Source organism: Pavona decussata, unplaced genomic scaffold (assembly GCF_977016875.1).
Source record: "Pavona decussata unplaced genomic scaffold, jaPavDecu1.1 SCAFFOLD_300, whole genome shotgun sequence".
Lineage (NCBI taxonomy): Eukaryota > Metazoa > Cnidaria > Anthozoa > Scleractinia > Agariciidae > Pavona > Pavona decussata.
Genome location: NW_028145697.1, coordinates 2,513,647 through 2,532,500, shown reverse-complemented (window position 1 = coordinate 2,532,500; position 18,854 = coordinate 2,513,647). Strand labels below are relative to the sequence as shown.

Here is an 18,854-nt window from a genome sequence, read left to right as displayed (position 1 = left end):
CTATATTCAAGTTACACTAAAAATGGTAACAATGAACAATTTCTCTTGAAATGAAAAATATTACTAAGCAAATAATATTTCAGTATTATAGTGTTATGAAAGGCAAAAAATATTTATAAAACTGTTTTTGCTGTTCTTTTTCTTTGAATTCTTCCTAATTATTTTTATGTTTCAGGTCTAATAAGTGGTTATTCAGACTACCCAGCCACTAAGAAGGTACTAATAATAACTGCCACATTGTGTTTTTTTTAATTTTTAATTCTTTCCGGCCCAGTGAAACCTAAAAGAATTTGACGGAGTTGCAATGTTTTCAATAAGACCCTGTGTATGCTGGCTTGTGCTAAAAATGGCTATTCTAACTAGTGTTAGTACAGAAAGTAGACTGAATGAATTGTCAAGTGCATCAGGCTACTTAAGGTTGACAAGATTAAGGGTGGAAACAAATTTCATCTTGAAAAAGTTGGACTGACTTAATTTTTTAAATTATTGCTTTGTTTTTATTGATAAAATCAGTAAACACTGCTTGTGGGTTCTCATGGGCTATTGTAGGTCCGCCCCCTCCCGCCGAAACAAAAACAAACTTTGTGGCCAAACCCCATTAATTTCAGTCCATCAGCGAATAGCTTGAACGAGACAGCCATAAAGGCCCCATTGTACGCCTCCCAGACCTTTTTTAACTTTCCCTTGCTGTAATTGAGCTAATTGTCTAAGTAGTTTTAGTCCCTTAATAAGGTTCCTGCCCCCCTCCTCAATCCCAGCATTCTCTCTGTTCAGAAATGCCAGTGTCTCATCAGAGGTAGCCCAAGCTCAATATCAAATGACAGGGACCTGGTGTTGATTTGTAAATTTTGTATGGGAAATTAATATTCACTTCAATCAAAAGTTCAACCATAAGTGTAGGAATAAACTTCGCACTGTTGTCAGTCTTCCCATGCATTTGGCTTTTTTGGCTGAAGTGGGCAAGTACCTGCTGTAGGTTTTGATGCATTTCTTTGAGCCTTTCTGAAATAAATCTCACCAGTATCTCCAACAGTCAAAGAGTTACAAGTTTTTTAACATTTACCAGATATTTGCTGTGTGAAAACCCACTTGCCTAGCTTTCTTAACATGGCTGCAGAATTTACCATAATTTCCTTATTTTTTAAATTTTTTTTATTTACATTGCCTGGAGTCTTTAGAGCACTTAGCTTTTGAAAAGGAAGAAACAAAAACAAATTGTGCAAAAAGTTTTCTCTGCCTTAACCGGGACTCGAACTTGCGACCACCAGATTGCCACTTTTTGACTGAGCAACACCTGGAGGTATGGGGTGGGTGACTGACAGAAAAACTACAGAAAATAATAAGAATAACAATAAAAAAAAAGGTGAAGAAAGGGTATCTCTAGAAGTGGCGCATCATGCAAGTGACAGCCACTTAATTAATGCATTGAAAATTTAAGGTGGCTCTGTACCCCTCCCTACATTTTTTAAAACTTTGTACAAAGTTACATCTTATCATGCTGATCACAATTTGAAAGTAAAAAATTGGGGGTAACTGAGCTCGTTTTTGTGTTGTAATCCCTTAAGGCTCTAATTAGGGCCATTGCTATGGTAACCTACGTTGAAAAAAATGACCATAAAACTTGTTTACCAATGATTACCAGTAGGCAACCAACCATTCTTGTCATATTTTTGGGTATTGAACCAAAACTTGATCAGTTTTAAATTTCAAATTTATCAGTGATTATTGTTTTTAAGGTGCCTTTAGACAAGTTTGCTTTCCAACTCTTAAATGGTGTTGGTGATTACCTTACACTGAGTGATGTACTTAACCCACAAGGACGCCCTGACTGGAGCAAAATGACCAAAAATGAGATTTTAGCCAGGGTAGGTGTTACCATTTTTCTTGATCAGTGATTAATTTATAAGGTCATTGTCAATAAGCTAGGTTTTATAGTATTAATAGTAAGTTGGAGTTACATCATTTAAGGTTTGTTTTAAAGTTAGTAGAGGAAGAGGAAGGAATCAATGTTTTACCCTATTTTAAAAAGATTGGCATTTTTGAAGTCAGGGCAAATGTAATTTAAATTTGTGATGTTAATATTAAAGGCGAAGTATTAGGAAAATTTGATGTCATTTCAAAACCCAAAAATGTTTGTCTGGCAACAGAAACAAAAGAATAATAGTCTAGTTTTGTTATAAATTATCACCCCAGTGCAATAAAACTGTTGATTAGTGCCTCTGGCTAGAGACAGAGTAGGTAAGAATGGATTGAAACTTGAAAAATGTTACGCTGATTTTCAAGTTTTCTTATTTTTTGTTTCCAAAATGCGCCAGAACAGCGTACGAGGTTGTTCCTGTCAAGAATTGAGTTGATTTCTCGCCTCTCATTGTTCTAGAATTATTTTGTAGCAAGGTAAAGGTCTTATTCCATCATTTTTAACAACAGAGGTCAAAAACCCCATGACACTTCCCCTTTAAATCTTATCTTAAGGAAATATCAGCATCTCTAAGCTTTGTTTTGGCAGATCATCAAACTCAGTTTCAATTCTGATAGTTAGTTATCTGCATAGAGGAGAAATTCACATAATAATATTATTGCTTAATATATGAGTATAGATCTGCTGCAACTGATGTTGAATCTTTTTTTTTACACCCAAGGTGGGACGAATGGGACACTGTTCTGCTCTAATAAAAGTTCTTCCAGGATATGAAAATATTTTTGCAGGACATTCAAGGTACTATGTGTACACTACATAAATATGTGCTTAACGTTCTGAGGCTTCTGAGGTACCATTAAATATGAATTAATTAATAGCTTTTATTTAGAAATACTATATTATAGCTGTATGTGTATGTGTTGTGGTTCAAATTTATCCATTGTTGAAATAATTATATCTTTGTAAATTGTTCTTAGGTAGGGTAATGTATGATAATGAGTTTGATGTAATATACATTACGGTGCAGACCCTCGTGAATTTAGGGGCTGTAATGTACGTACATGCGATGCCACTAAAATAATGGTGAGCACTTGGTTTGTCTTGTGGTTGTTGTGATCTTGAAATATCACATTTGAAACACTGTGGAAAATAAAATTTCAACCCAGGAGGAAACTGAACTACAACATTATCATTGCTTTAGTTTGATGATGATAATGTACGATAATTTGCTCCAATGTCTTCAGGATTCTAATTAAGATCTTTTATCTGTATCAAAGAACATCTTAATGAACGGACGTATACAAAACACGGACCCAGGTCCATGGACCACCAATGTGGACCCGGTCCATGGACCACCCCTGTGGACTGGGTCCATGAGGTGGTCCATGGACCGTGGGTCCATGTTTTGTATACGTCCCTTAATGAACAATCAAAGTCCACCAAAGTGTAAATGAAACTGACCGTTTCTAAATCAGAATGCAGTGCCATACAGCTGATTCCCTTTCCACCACACTCTTCAACTTTTTATATGTCTGATCATGACGTTTGACTTGTTTTTTAGCTGGTTTGCTTACAGTTCAACAATGAGGATTTATAAACATTACTTTTTCAACTTGGGAAACCCTAGCCAAGGTCTGTATATATGATGCTTACACTTCTGGAATGTTTAAAGCATATATACATGTAGAGCAGTTTCCAATTATTGAGTGTTGTAAAACCAAACCAAAGTAATTACTCTGGCCAATCGCAACAGATGTAAACAACACAACGAGCCAATCAGAATTCAAAGCAAATACATTAACTGGCACCAAACGCGTGAAAACGTGTGCGTCCAAAACACAATTGGTTTTGGTTTGGATTCCCATTGGTTAATAAAGTGGCGCAAGTTTTGTTAACCAATCACAGAGCGTAGTAATGCAAAACCAAAGCAAACGCGAAATTACTTTTGACTCTTAATTGAAAACTGCTCTAGCTATATGACTGTTAATTACATGGTTCTTCAAAAAGTATGAAAATCTGCAAACTAGTTTTCCAGACCTGGAATTCAGGGTATTGAAAATAAAGATCAAGTCTGGAAAAAATAGGAAAAGTCATGGAGTTTTTTTTTTCAAAGCTGCAATGAGTGATTGATTGCTACTGACACTGTCTTTATCAGCTAGTTTATTCAGTTAAATTTGTCCTTAGTGAAAATGTTCAATCACAGAATGACAAGAACTTTTTTTACCCTACCCCCTGCATTACGTTACCTTGCGTACACAATATTGCATCTTAATTACTGTGAATTCGTAATGCATCATGGCTACATTTTCTCTCCTGCTTTTGCTGAGTATTGAATAAGTGAATTTAAGAAACAAAAATATGAGTCAAACACATGCAATGCAAACAAAAAACAAACTCGATTTGACGCATATGTGGCTTACCAGTGATTTATTTTACTTGTAATGACGAGTGATATTAATACTGACCTGTGGATAGGAAAATGAAAAAAGGAAGTGTAATTCACAAAATGTGTTGTAAGAATTTTTCCCCAGTTTTAAACATGCAGTTGGTCTTGGGAATGAAGGGGTTATTTAAGGCTTGAAGTCGTACTTAACATCCTACCTTTTATAAATATTTAACAGCTGCTAAGAGAATGTCTTTTTCAAGTTACCCTGGCTTCTTGGTATCATTGGATGACTTTTATATCATGGACAGGTAAGACCTGGCCCTGAGGGTAGAAATAAATACAAAGATTTGTACAGGAATTTATCAACAAACAGGCAGCTAGTGTATTGGGCAACAGCTTGTGATGTAAATCGTGTTGAATTGTTAGCTGGGCTGGCATTTTTATATGACAGTGCTGAACATGAGTATAAAATTAACTGAGCATGACCAATTTATGAAATAGATATTGTTGCCTGAATTAACTTGTATCTAAACCAATGTCTTGTACCTGTTTAGTGGCCTGGTCATGCTTCAGACGACAAACGACGTGTTTAACACTTCTCTGTTGGAGTATGTCTCACCTGAATCCCTACTGACCTGGCACAGAGTGCGCCTTGCTAACTTGATGGCTCACAGTGGCAGTGAATGGGCAGACGTTTATAAACAGTACAACTCAGGTATTGAAATCCTGCTTGCTTTTAAGGTTGCCCATGCACAAGGACTGATCAAATCCCCGATGGACAGTTGAATTAAATCCACCCTCTCTATGGACACCTGCTACCATACCATACCATACCATGCCATGCCATGCCGTGCCATGCCATGCCATGCCATGCCATGCCATGCCGTGCCATGCCATGCCACGCCATACGTTACAATCTGATGTGATACGATATGATACAATACAATTATTCTAGAACACCAAGAGAAGGAATCATTTGAATTTTTGAATAGGAAGAATTCGTGAACTCAGGTCTAGCGCATTTTGGAAAGAAAAATGTGAGAACTTGGAAAATGTTAGCCAAACTTTTTTTAGGCTGGAATCCATTCTAACCTATTGTTCACTCAGACAGTTCAAGTACATTAGGGTGGTAATTTGTAGCAAAGCTGGACCATTTTTTTATTCTTCAAGAAGAGAAAAGAAAAAACGTTTTGGGGTTTTTGAAATAACAGCAAATCCTGTTAACACCTCCCCTTTAAGTAACCAGTGAAGGTTTTGGCTGGAGCCCTTCTCGCTGGATCATCTAGGATGATCAAGTCTGGCCCCCAGAAAAGACTTGCCATGTTACTTCATTTAACATCAAATGTATCTTATGCTAATGATGGTGCCTTAACTGTACATAAGAAATGAGAGAGTTGGCTTTGGGTTTTATGTCCCAAGTCGACCAATCAATTTTTATTCTTTGACTGGAGTCGAGATTGTATGGGACAACCAACATTGATTGCCGTGAATGAATGAATCTGGGGACGCGTATCTGGCACCCCCGCGGATTTAGCAGGGGCAGATGACATCATCACCAACTTGGTAAAGGAGAAAGAGTGTGGAATCAAGATCATCAAACACACTCCCTAATCTTTGATCATTACTAGTTTGACTTGTTTTCTTTTTCTTTTTTTTTTTCAGGTACTTATAACAATCAATACATGCTCCTGGATCTGAAGAAGGTGGAATTGAAGAAAACCTTACTCAAAGGAGCCCTGTGGATAGTGGAACAGATACCAGGGTTTGTACCGAGAGACTTTGTGGCATGCTTTTAAAAAAAGGTGGCAAGTCTCTGCACATTTAGACGTTTTATATATTTTGACACTCTGGTGGCTTAAACAACCGCCAAACAAAATGAAATCTTGAACTGTTGTAGGCAGGGTAATGAACTGTCCAGAATTAAAGGCAATTGTGGAACTTTACAATAGGCCATTTTACAGGTGTGTGCTAAAGTGAACTGGCCTTTGAGTGAAAGCGAAGCTGGCCTTCAAATATTAATTGCAAGTCTATAGGCAAGTCAGTCGTAACACAAGTAAATAAATAAATTAAGGATTGTTACTGCACGTACGTTCTGCGCATCTCGAGATACTCAGGTTTCCAAGGGTGGTGCCTACTAATACAGGGATATTTTTGCGCAGTTTGAAACTATGCGGAGAAAGCAGAACTTAGCAAGTGCTTCTGGTATCCAAAAAGAAAATTGGGGGTAACCATGCATTGTTCAGAGATAATAAAGCTTCAATTTGGAAAAAAACAGGCCATACATTGCTTTGTATTTTACTGCTTTTTAGAGTAATTGTTGCTTAATTATCTCTAAAAAAAAAGGGTGGTTCCCCCCAATTTTCTTTTTGCATTTCCATAGCCCTTGGTAAGATCTGCTTTTCCCGCATAATCATAAACCACATAAAAATACTTCGGCATTAGTAGGCACCGTCGTTAGTTAATCAATAAAATAATGAAGAGAAGAAGGCTTTTCAGAGTTGTTGTATTATGACTGGCCAGTCGATGAAGCTACTATCCATCGCAAATGAAACCGTTAGAGAATTTCATTATTGGCCTGCAAGTAACGTAACTGACAAATGAGAAACAGGCGATGATTGATAAGTAACCAAAAGGGATTGCCATGTAAGGGCTGAAGGTGACTGTTGAGGTGCATGATTGACATGTCGCTGACAGATGACTGACTGTCAAGTAACTTGATCAATATGTGACAAGTGATTATTGACAGGAAACATAATTCACATGCTAGTGACAGATTATGATTGACACAACAAATAAAAGATGATGTAACTGACAGATCATGATTGACATGTTGGTGACGTTATGATTGACAAGCAACATGAATGATACACAACTGACATAATGATTGATAATACTAATGTGACCTTTCAGGCATGTGGTCAGTGGAGATCAAACTGAGATCCTTAGAGAAGGATATTGGCCGTCTTACAATGTTCCTTTCTTTGAGGAGGTAGGTCAAAACCTCAGGTTTATTTCAACAGTGCGGACAATAAAAGTTACGTGTTTACAATTGAAGGGCAGAGAGTATTGCCGTCTAATGTTGAATTTTAGGTCAAGTTTTTGTTTCGCTCGAAAAAGCCTGAATTTTTACGTGTGATTGGCCTTCAATTTAATCAAACAACATCGCTCTGAGTTTGCTTCGCTCCAAAGCGTGTGTGTTTCTGCTTTTCTTTCGCTGATTCGATATTTTGGCCTCGTTTTTCTATAAAACCCAATTAGCGTAAACAAGCAACAAAAAAACAAAAAACAAAAAGTTGATGTTCTGACTAGATTGAGGACCACCTGGAAGGCATTAGACACAAATGAAAAACCCTTCAATTACTTGTAATATTTGATGGTTTTCTTTTTTCTTTTTTTTCGATATTTGGTCAGTTTTCAAAATATTAATTATCCTTTGTGTCAGACCGTTGTGGTTAAAGGTTATCCGGGGGGAGGGGAAGGGGACACTTTCCATTCAGCCAAAATTTTAGGTTTGTTATTCCAGAAATTGCCCTTATCAAAATTGATGGAATCAGGTGCAAATATGCTTTCTCATTGGTAGCTCAAAAAACTTACGTAGTGGCATACAAAGCCTGCAAAATGGAATTGGAAATTTTGTGCAGATTGGACAGTAATTTCCACTGCAGCCAGTTGAAACGGAAATAGTGGAATTTTGGCTGAATGGAAAGCATCCCTGGTTATTACAAAGGCAAAATATTTAGTTGTGTAACAAACTTGTTTCCTCCGGTAAAGGCAGTCAAGTTTGTTGTTATTCCGTTTATTGAGTCTATACCGCAGAAGTGGTGAATGCATAAATTCATAACGAAAAATTTGCTACTGAAAATTAAGGTACACAGACTGGTTGTTTTAAAGATATTAGAGATATGTGTACACATACTACAAAAACCTAATTAGACCAAGAGACGGAAGCTTTCAAGTTTGCTGATAAATAATGATTTAAAACTGCAAATCAGATCTCTTCCAACTCAAGAACACAGCGTCATATAGCTACTTTTATTCCCATTTGTGTAACAAACTTAACATAGTTTAGTTACTTTCCTGCTTGACTATCATTCTTTATTTTTATTAGATTTACAATCTTAGTGGCTATCCCGAGTTTGTGAAAAAACATGGATTATTATATTCGTACGAGCTGTCTCCTAGAGCAGAGATATTCCGGCGGGATCAAGGAAAGGTACTCAAGCAGCTCAACACTGTTAATATTAAATTAGTTATAACTGAATCCTTGATTTATCCATGACTACTGAGCACTCTTAGCCGGGGTGCGTTCAATTGACCCTATTCCGGATTAGGAATGCCTACAATGATTACTAGAAATTCCTCAAAAGAGGTTTTAGGAGTAACTGGAATACAAAATCGCTCGTAAATTATCATGTGTCAGCGAACGTTGCGGAAAAGTCTTCCCAAATGTACTTGAAAAGAAAAATCTAACAGATTTTCCGTCCATTATTTTTCCGGAATTAGGTCAATCAAACGCAAGCTTATTTGTTGCAATTGGTGGAAGTGCACATTGGGACATCCGACAACTTAGATCTGAGGACAATAATGAGATTGAGATCTGATTAGGACTTTTCAAATCCTGCCTGTGTGTGTTAGATAATCACCTTACAAGTAAGGTGCACACTTACTCTGTTTTCTAGAATTCAGAATCTAGAGTTACGGTTGGAATCCAAAATATAATATTTTGGTACAGAGACTTGTTTCATGTATGAAACTTCCTTGTTTAGTTTCTAAGACGAACGCTTTAATGGAAAGAATTAACCTACCCCTTTTTATTGAGGGTGCGTTCGATTGACCCTATTCCGGAATAGGAAAACATACCATGATGACATGAAATCCCTCAAAAGCGGTTTTAGGAGTTACCGGAGTACAAAATGGCTCTTAAATTATCGTGAATCAGCGAAAGCCTGCAGAAATGTCTTCCTAAAGTTATTTAAAAAGAGAAATCTACCAGCTAGTCCGATTATTCTTATTCCGGAATACGGTCAATCGAACACAAGCTAAAACTGAACCAACTCAAATTTAGCATTACCGTCAGTAAACAAAAGAATTCAGTCAGCCATCAATTCCTCTTTTGTCTAGGTCACAATGCATTTTAATGAAAAATTAGAAACTTATTCCTTGTTTCCTTGGGGTTTTGGTCAAACTATGTGCCATACTAGAGCTTATCTGGAGTGGAGCAATTTGGATTTGAATTTGAATTTGAAGTACCCATATCTTAAGGTTCCTAATATTTTTAGTTGATAGTTTCCTTTATATCCGATCACCTTAATTCTATGCTGCAGTAGTAAAGATCGAGATGCTGATTAATGAATGTTGGACTGAGTAAAATACTGATTCAGACTGACATGGAGATTACTTTAGTGATGATGGGTCCGTCAGCTTTTTTTCTTGATATATATATTATTACTGATCGCCTAAATTTACAAGAATGAAAGAAAGATATGAAAAGACCTTTGAATGAATTAGAGCAAACACTAGTAAATGGTCCTTCATCTCTGCCCCAAGCCGCCTTTTGTTATCATTACCGCTGGGTAAAGTTTTAGGATATTTTTTCAAAACCGTTTTGACATATTTTCGTGGTGTTGTGATGGCTTCCAATTTCAAGAAACTGCAAGAATTGTGTGTTAGAGTGAACATTCGATTTTGCTTCCCACGCTAATTCTACATACATACAACTTTTTATCAGTTTAAAACACTGGCCAGTAACAGCTAAAAGCTGGCTTCCATGTCGAGTGGAACAGAAGCCAGTAGAAAGTTGTTAAAGACAAAGAAAAGCCTTTGTGCAGTGGCAGCAGTGTGCAACACTGTAAAGAAAATGTTTTAAAACTGTTTAATATTTCATGGCTATTTGAACACATAACTTTAAAAATCTTTTTGTTAGGTTGTGGATCTTAAGTCAATGAAATATATCCTACGCTACAATGGTATGTTGTTTGTTTATTTGATTTTTTCCGTCATGTTGACCTGTTTTAAATATTTCCTTGGTTTTTATGTTTTCCGTTCGTTTCGTGTTTCATTGCAGATTATCCTCATGATCAGTACTCAGATAACAATCCATATAGCTCCATCTGCTCCCGAGGTGATCTACTCATCCCATCTGACAGAAGCGCAAATGGATGTTACGACACTAAGGTATAATGCTTAACTTACATGAGTACAGCGCAAACCTGTGTAGTATTAACCTCGACATCATTGACTGTGAGAATGATGTTTTATTCAGTGAAGACACAGGCAAATTCGGAAAAAGCGAAATCCGGGTGTTCCTATCAGGAGTCCAACCTAAAATCTTCCGATTACTGGTTCGGATGCTCTACCACTGAGCTACAGGAGACTCGTGGGTGCTAAGGCCATTAAACTAGGTTCATGGGACAAACATCAGGCATACTGCCAGGACTGGAATGTCAATGTGTGGCATATGCGCAATGGAAATAATGTGATGAAATATTTTAAGCCTGGTGAATAAATGAGAATGATGTATAATTCAGTAATAACACAGGCAAATTCGGAAAAAGGAAATCCGAGTGCTCCTATCAGGAGTCGAAGCTAAGATTGTATTGATTGGGTTCATTGTCCCACCCTGATTATTTGTGTTTTATATTTTAGGTGACAGATTTTTCCATGGCAAAGGTGATGATGTCAGACGCCATTAATGGGCCAACATATCAGGTAACGTGAAGCGTAAATAAACACGTGATAATAATAGTAATAATAATAATAATAATAATAATAATAATAATAATAATAATTTATTCAAATACACATATGCTCATTAACATGATACACGATACAAATTGAAAAGGAGGACCGCGAGGTTATCCCTATCAAAGGTCCCCTAACTGAACATTTTAAAAATATTAAAAAAATTACAAAAAAAAACCGCGGATTAAAATCACTGGTGCAAGTTCAAAATGTTTTGTAAGAATGATATTTAAAATGAAAATATATTCAATTCAATATGGGCTTCTGTGTCAATAAATCCACTTTTTAGGCCTTTTTTAAATTTGTTAACGTTAATTTCGTCCGCAAAAAGATGGTTTGGCAAACTGTTCCAGTCCTTGACGATTCTCACGAAGAAGGAGTACTTAAAGGAGTTAACTTTGGCTAATTTAGTTTGCATTTTGTATGGATGGTTGGCTCTAGTATTTTTACTTCTACAAAATTCGAAATAGTCGTCAGTCTAGGCCATTTAGACCAAACACTATGTTGTAACATTCTACTACAGATAGGTATTCTCTTCGATGCTGAAGTGTGTTCCAATTTAGCAATATACATCGTTCTTCATATGACATCTCGCGTAGTTTTTGTCCGAGAGCGATTCTCGATGCTCTTCGTTGTACTTTTTCGATTGTCAACTTATCTGTAACTCAATAGGGCGACCATACCGGGCATGCGTATTCTAGGACAGGTCTAATCAAAGACTTGTAGAGCATTCTAGAGAAAAATTCCCTATTCTTGCAACCAACTGTACGCTTTAGTAGGCCCACCACTTTGTTTGCTTTATTTACAATCGACTATCAATACGGTATATCCACGCGCATGACTATATGGAATATTTGCGATTGGTCAAAATTTGTTACGTGACGCAATATCTCTCAACTAAACCTGGCATATCCGCAGATATTTCCTTGAGTGTGATAAGAGATATTATTTTCAAACTTCAAGATAAATAGCGTTTTGCTGTTGAAACGGACGTGGATATCAACATACCTGTCGAAAGAGGTGCAAGAAAACACTGAAAAGTCAACCTCCTACTTGTACTCTCATAGAAAAACCTACGCGCGCTTTGAGTGAGAAATTTGGAAAACAATATACCTGTCGAATAACCTCTATTTGGCTTTAAAATATGCACGCGTGTCAGTCCTTGAACTTTATCTGTTTCTCAAAGCTCTAAGTTTTTCGTGAGCTTTGCTCTTAGAAAACTTGTTGTCTCGGTTCGGATAACATCCGCGACTGAACAAACTTCCTGACGCAGTTTCTCGTGAAATAAAGTATGTTGTGGATAAAAAGCATACTATGGCATGGGAATGTGTGCAGTGGTTGTGTGTTACTGCCATCCTATTTCCTTTTCAATGACAAACACTTTTTTGTTATCGCCAAAAGGTCTGGATGTTTGTTAGTTTAAACAGTTGTTTCAACAGCTCTTTTGTCATCTTCAGTTTCAGTTTGAATCGTAAAGTACAAAATTGAATTTATAAAAATTACATAGCAATACTGATGAGAAAAAAATGTAACAGAATAATTTAAGAATACGTGGCCATGTGTGACTGTGAAGAGAGTTTTTAATTTACATGGTACAATTGTTGGTTTAAAGTAGGTTGGTACCCTTCTTTAATCTTGAGCTGAAAATTGGTGGAAACATGATCTATAATATTAAAACAATTAGGCGAACATTTTGTTTGGTCCTGAAAATATGAGATGAAAAAATAAGATATTAAAGCATCACCCACCTATGTGATGTTTAAGCTTTTATATTCTGTCCCTGTCGTTGTAGGGTTTGCCTGTATTTTGTTGGAGTAATTTCACGTTCCCAAACAAGCACGTTGGTTTGGTAAGTTGAATTTTTAGGTATTTCATATGACTGATATTTTTTAGAAGGGAATGAACCACTTTCAGTTCATTTGAGTGTTACTTTTTCATCCACTAAAATCCAGTTGTTGAGATAAAAGATAATTTCACGCTGCAAACCCTCCAAAAACACAAAATGGGAGGGGGGAAGCCTTTCTAATAACGACGTGAAGGAAAATTCGGATAAAACAGCGATCTTTTGTTGAATGTGGCTCTCGTAAGAGGTTTGTTGTTGTGTATACAACCAATGTTCGATGTGGGCATTTTATCATGGGTTTTCCTTCTATTACAGTGCAACGAACCCAACTGGGTCCACCTAACATTGATCAGCCAATCACAGGTCACGTTTACAACAACGGAGTCTGGCTTTAGTAGTTTGAGAACATTTCTTTAAATTTCAAAGTGTCGTTCTGTTCGGTGGCCCCGGTTGAGTTCGTTGCACAGTAATATACCGTATATGGCAGGTGTTATGTTCAGAGAGTGAAATAAAACAGAGGCTCAAAAGCAGCGAAATCATTCTAAAACAAATACGGTAAAACAATTCTCTCCACCTTAAAACTGAGACAAAAAAAAAATGAAAAATTGTGGTCATTACTGCCGTTAGCGTTGTTTGTGCAATACATGCGACAGGATATGACAGATATTAGCACTGTAGGGAAAGAATTTAACAATAATTGCTCTTTTTTTTTTCAGCCTGACTGCTACAACTTTGATTTTGTGACCATGAAGCCGAAACTTTGAGAGAGATCACTCAAACTGAATCAGCTCGCAATTCGGATTTGAAATATTTTGAACTGGAATTGTGTTTTTATACATTTTTTTTCCAATTAAATCGTTAATAGTAAAATAACGTTACACAGGGCACCCACAACCTCATTCCCGTAGTCCTCCCCGTTCCCCCCTCCATTCTCGAGGGAGCAAGAGAGAGGACTCTGGGAACAAGTTTGGCACCTTAGTTACAGTCTTTGAATTTTTGATTGGGGTTTGGCAACTTTGCATTGGGTTTCCAAACTTTCCATTCATCAAAAAAAGGTATTTTGATTGGTACGTCAATTTTCGTGACAACTGTTCTAACTTCCTCATGAAATTTTTTACCTTTTTCAATCCTTTCTACAATTCACTAATTTTAAATTGTTTTTTTTTTGTATATGTGAGACAGCTCTCAAGAAATTTTTAAAATAACAGCAATATATTACATTGATAATAATATGTATTTTATTAGAAATAGCTTATTTCAAATTTGTAAATGGCATCATTATTTTGGAAATTAAAATTGGCACGTAGAAGCGCTGTAAAACATTCACGAAATAAAAACATTTTATCCCTTGGTTGTCGTAGCAACAAAGAGATTTTGCGAACCGTGAGCATATTTCTGTGGTTGTTTCCGTGTGCTTTCGATTCGTTTGGCTTCGTTTATGCTCGACTGCTTGATCTTCGCTATTCTCTTGCATAAAACAAGACAACCCCGTGGAAACGCAAGCCCCGCGTGCGGGGCGACCCGTGTCTCTCAGCTGTTTCGAGTTATCCTGAGCACAGAGAAAAAATAATCAGTTTTAACTCCTTTTGGAAATAACCCATACAATAAACAGCTTGCTATGTCTACTTATAACCCACCCATTAATTTTTGCGCGATTTTATTGGCTACTTTACATCACGTGCAAATTCACAGGACGGTTATCACGCAATAACCCCCGCCTGCGTCGATATTTGCCCTCCTATTATTTCCATTGAAAAGAAACAAAGCCAGCGGAAAAAAGCCAGCCCAAAAGTTTCTCCTTTTCATCTTTATTATTTTACACGGAAGAAAAACAAACTCGTTTTTTAGATTTCCAGTCATGTTTACAGCAAAAGGCTGGTCACAAATGCTGTTCCAGAAAGTACAAAAATGTCAACGAAACATGCTGTCGACGTCTTTGAAGGTGAAGAAAGTTACGAGTAGACTTTCAGATTTAGTCCTACGCAGACTGAGTTAGTTTGTCAAATTTTGGTCCAATCACAGTGAAAATAAAGTTCCTGTAAACCAATCAAATGTACTTGTTTACGTCAATCGTGTGCATCCGCCATCAGATCGGCAATGGCTTTTTTACGAGCGGTTTTCGCGCGATATAAAAATTAATAGGAGGGTTATAAAATAAATAAACCCCTTTCTGGCTTGCTGGTATGTCGGCTGATAATGTCCTTGGCTGAGAGATTGTCCTCAAAATTTCATATTTGCCCTCGAAGCTTCGCTTCTCGGCCAGATATTCATTTTTCGGACAATCTCTCAGCCGCGGACATTATCAGCCGACATACCAGCCGCCTGAAGGGGTTTATTTACTAAATATCTTGACGCTGGTTTCGACTTGAACTAACGTCGCCTAGGCAAGTTTATTACCTTCTGGGACATGTAATATGTAAGATATGTATGCCGTCTTCCTTCTTAAGTAGCCTGCGTAGCAGTCGTTTCCGTTTCCTTTCAGCCAAGCGGGGCAAGTGTGCGAGTGCATTGGGCAAAAAGGAGCGAAAAAGGTAGGAGCGGGGGAGAGGGGCGTTCGGTAAAATGTCTGGGCTCAGCGGCAGGCGTTTTCTTTCCTTCCCCGCCCCTCCTCCCCGCTCCTACTTTTTTTTCTCCTTTTGCCCAATGACCTCGCGCGCTTGCCCCGCTTGGCTAAAAGAAAACAGAAACGACTGCTACACAGGCTACTTCTTAAGCTGTCCTTTGCGTACGCTAGAACGGAACGAAAACCTTGTGTAACTGTTAACAGGCTCTTTCTCCCCTTAACTTACGTGTGGTGCGCGGCAACCTCGTTACCAGGCTCCTCTCTCTTCCTCCTTCGCGAGGGAGGAAGAGCGAGTGCCGTTTTGCTGCATACTTTTGACATTTCCATTCATTTGTTGGACTGCTCGCGGTCTTCCGGTATCCAAAAGAACCAAAGTTCGAAACTAAGAGAAAAAAGCGGCCCGTTTTCGCCCCTCTTCCCTACCACAAGGCAGCCGCGTGCAATGCGAGCGACCACTTTGCAGGGAAACATTCATCCGCAGAAATAAAGCCCGGGCGGAAGCTGGCACATGCCAACTTTCGTCGGGAGGCCGAACGGTTTCTCAATTAGAAGGCAAGTTGCGAAAAGGATCTCTAAAGCACAGCTTGTGCACGTCCGATGGCCCAACAGTGAAGAAATTGCAGCTAATTGCGTGCGAATTTGCGCTTATTCGAATTGTAAGTAAACCTTTGGGTCAATCATCACAAACACAAGCAAGCCGTGGCCAAACCATCGCAGATTATTACAAGTTTAAATCGAGACTGCGTATAGGGACGATTCTGCAGCTGTTCAGCCCAGGAAAAGTGCTGATACTGTGCGGGAAACAGCGTTACAGGTTACAGAAAAACTAAATTGCCTGTCTACAATTAGCACGAAGAAAATCATCCAACATAATATGAGTTGATTTCTACCTTAGGATTGTGATTTATCTACGAGTAAAATTGTAGACCGGAAACCTAGAAGAACAAGCTCAGTATCTCGTTACTTATTGCTCAAATGGCATTTTCTAAACTACTCAAATAATTCATGGTTAAAAGGCCGCCTAGGACGAGGCCATACTAGGTTCCCCGGGAGTCGTATTGGTTTATTTAATGAACATTCGCAATACAGAAGTGTGTGGTTGGAGTTCTGATAGGTTACTCCAAGTGATCGCATTAAACCAAGAACGGGAACTTCTGTTCTCATCATTTCTGAGTAAGACACATGCTAGACTGATAGCAGTCGCTTCTGATAGTCGATTGGTGGAGCAAGAAAAGTTTAAATTAATTTGGTTCATTACCCCGGCTGCTCGACTATTTAGAAAGGTTAAACTAGCAGTCTAACACATTGGCCGCATAATTTAATATTTAACAGACCAGACGGTAAGCAGTCGTTACTTTTCATCTTTAAAGAGAGTGGGACAGTGAAAGTCTTCGACAAACGAGACTCGCGATTCTCTCATACTATTTCCCACTATCTTTGAAGAGAAAATAAGACTGAAAACAACAAATCATGTTTAAGATGAATTTAATGTGATCCTACCAAACGAATAATGGGCATTCGCGCATAAAACTAGAAAAACATTCTGAAGAAACCATCCTCAAACAATCTCGCAATCATAATCGTTGAAAGTCAATCATTATAGTATATTCACTATGCATCAGTCAATTCCAACAGTGCCCATCCCTCCCCCCCCCCCCCCGGGCTGACCCCCGGGAATTAGGATTTTTTAAAATAAACTGGCAAATGCCGCACCGCCGGGACAAAATAGTTGTTCAAATGCCCCGGGGTGGTAGCTCACACATGTCAAAAATGTTTTATTTTCTTCGTTTCTCGTCTTACTTTCAGTAAAATCTAAGCTAATTCAGGCCACAGCTGGGTCTTGTTTCCCGTAGTTAGTGCAAAAATAGGTCATTCTACAGCTCTAGCGTCCCATTTTATGTTCTATCTAGACGTATTCAATAAGAAACTTACTGTATTTGCCAATGAATTTGTCATTAAGGAAGCGACAATGCTGTAGGGTGAAAAAAAGTGAGATGGTGAAATGCCCTGGGGTAATTGGGGGGAAGGCTAATCAGCCCGACCCTTGGGATGGACATGGTGGAAAAATGCCCCACTATTGCCCGGGAGGGGATGGGCATAGCTGGAATTGACTGATGCATTAGCATTAGCAATCCGCTAGTTCCTGAAACCTAAACGTAGAAAATGTCACTTTCAGTTTCTGAGTTTTGTTTTCTTGCTTCCTCTAAGTATCCTGTCCCTTAACCTACAATGTTTGACCCCTCTCATGACCTCTCATCCACAACATCTGTTTAAGCAGTATAATCATTTGAATAGGAGTATTTCTTAAAAGGAATCTTGCTGATGACCTTGGCAAGGTAAGATGTCAATCTCACTAAGAAAGACCTACTGAAACATTTGGTTGCAAAAATTTACAAATATATGTAAGTTTTGGTGATGCAATGAGCTGGGGGAGGTACATCAAAAGAGTTTGTGCTCTAAAATGCTGCACTCAAGATTGCTGCGTCAGACACAAGGCCAGGCTCCTCCGCCAACTGACGTGACGTCAGTCGACCCCAAATGAGAATCTTCCGTTCGTTTTCGGGCCATTTTGTAGGCTTCGCCTTCGGGAAATAAATATGGTGGAAAACGGCAGCACATTTAGTACGCTACCTTATTTTTCGATTCCATTGCCTTTATTTAGTACAGTCGAACCTGTATATAACGGCCCTGTATTAAGCGGCCACCCTCTATTAAGCGGCCAGTTTTCAAAGTCCCGATTGTTTGCTCATACAAACGCTGTATTTGTTACCTGTATTAGGCGGCCACCTCTATTAAGCGGCCGCGGCCACCCTGTAGCAGTCCTATGTTTGTCTTTCTTTGTCATTTTTACCTGTATTAAGCGGCCACCCTTGAATGGAAACTAAGCCATATGTTATTTTATGCGGTATTTTATTGTGTTTAAAATGCGATCCAGAATAACAAAGCTACTGTAAACTGATACTCGGCCGTTCAATATAGTTAACGCTTTCCAGATGTCCGCAATGTGCTGAAGTACAATACCATATTACGAACTCTAAAAAAAAGTTTGTTTTGAATATGCTTCACTCTTTAGCAAGAAATTCCTCTTTAATTAACTTGTTCTTCAGCCATGTGACATTGAACATTGAGCGTAACAACTATGAAATGACGGAATGAGATATTTTGTTGTGAACTGTAAGTCATTGTTATAAATGACGTTGGACTTTATTTTGTTAATTTGATTTGAACATTGATTATTAACTGATTATTGCCACAAATACGAAGGCACTTCCGATCAAGGACACGTGTTTTAGATCACATTTCATTTGACACTAAGTAACCTTTTGTTCATTGGCCATTATTTTGAGTTCGACACGCGGTCAGCATATACACGTACACGGACAGTGTAGACCATTTATTTCGT

General features: G+C 38.1%; 1 protein-coding gene and 1 pseudogene across 2 annotated transcripts in view; one reads left to right on the top strand and one right to left on the bottom strand.

Moving 5' to 3' along the window:
* The window catches only part of LOC146454602 (lysosomal leucine aminopeptidase-like), a 66,885-nt gene that overhangs the window by 9,484 nt on the left and 38,547 nt on the right, over nucleotides 1–18,854 (top strand). Inside the window, exons 6-19 of one of the 2 annotated variants that reach the window (XR_014859226.1) lie at nucleotides 176–216; nucleotides 1,737–1,865; nucleotides 2,640–2,716; nucleotides 3,480–3,550; nucleotides 4,540–4,612; nucleotides 4,859–5,019; nucleotides 5,967–6,066; nucleotides 7,215–7,293; nucleotides 8,413–8,517; nucleotides 10,228–10,270; nucleotides 10,369–10,478; nucleotides 10,950–11,012; nucleotides 12,838–12,894; nucleotides 13,605–13,893. Coding sequence is in view for 1 of the 2 variants with exons in the window: in XM_085095270.1 (XP_084951396.1) it covers nucleotides 176–216; nucleotides 1,737–1,865; nucleotides 2,640–2,716; nucleotides 3,480–3,550; nucleotides 4,540–4,612; nucleotides 4,859–5,019; nucleotides 5,967–6,066; nucleotides 7,215–7,293; nucleotides 8,413–8,517; nucleotides 10,228–10,270; nucleotides 10,369–10,478; nucleotides 10,950–11,012; nucleotides 12,838–12,894; nucleotides 13,605–13,652 (1,157 nt within the window). In the remaining variant the exon portion in view is untranslated. Of the gene's footprint in view, nucleotides 1–175; nucleotides 217–1,736; nucleotides 1,866–2,639; nucleotides 2,717–3,479; nucleotides 3,551–4,539; nucleotides 4,613–4,858; nucleotides 5,020–5,966; nucleotides 6,067–7,214; nucleotides 7,294–8,412; nucleotides 8,518–10,227; nucleotides 10,271–10,368; nucleotides 10,479–10,949; nucleotides 11,013–12,837; nucleotides 12,895–13,604; nucleotides 14,276–18,854 lie in introns of those variants that run through there. The other variant, XM_085095270.1, reaches the window with a different exon arrangement.
* Nucleotides 11,200–12,400, bottom strand: LOC146454606 (uncharacterized; annotated as a pseudogene).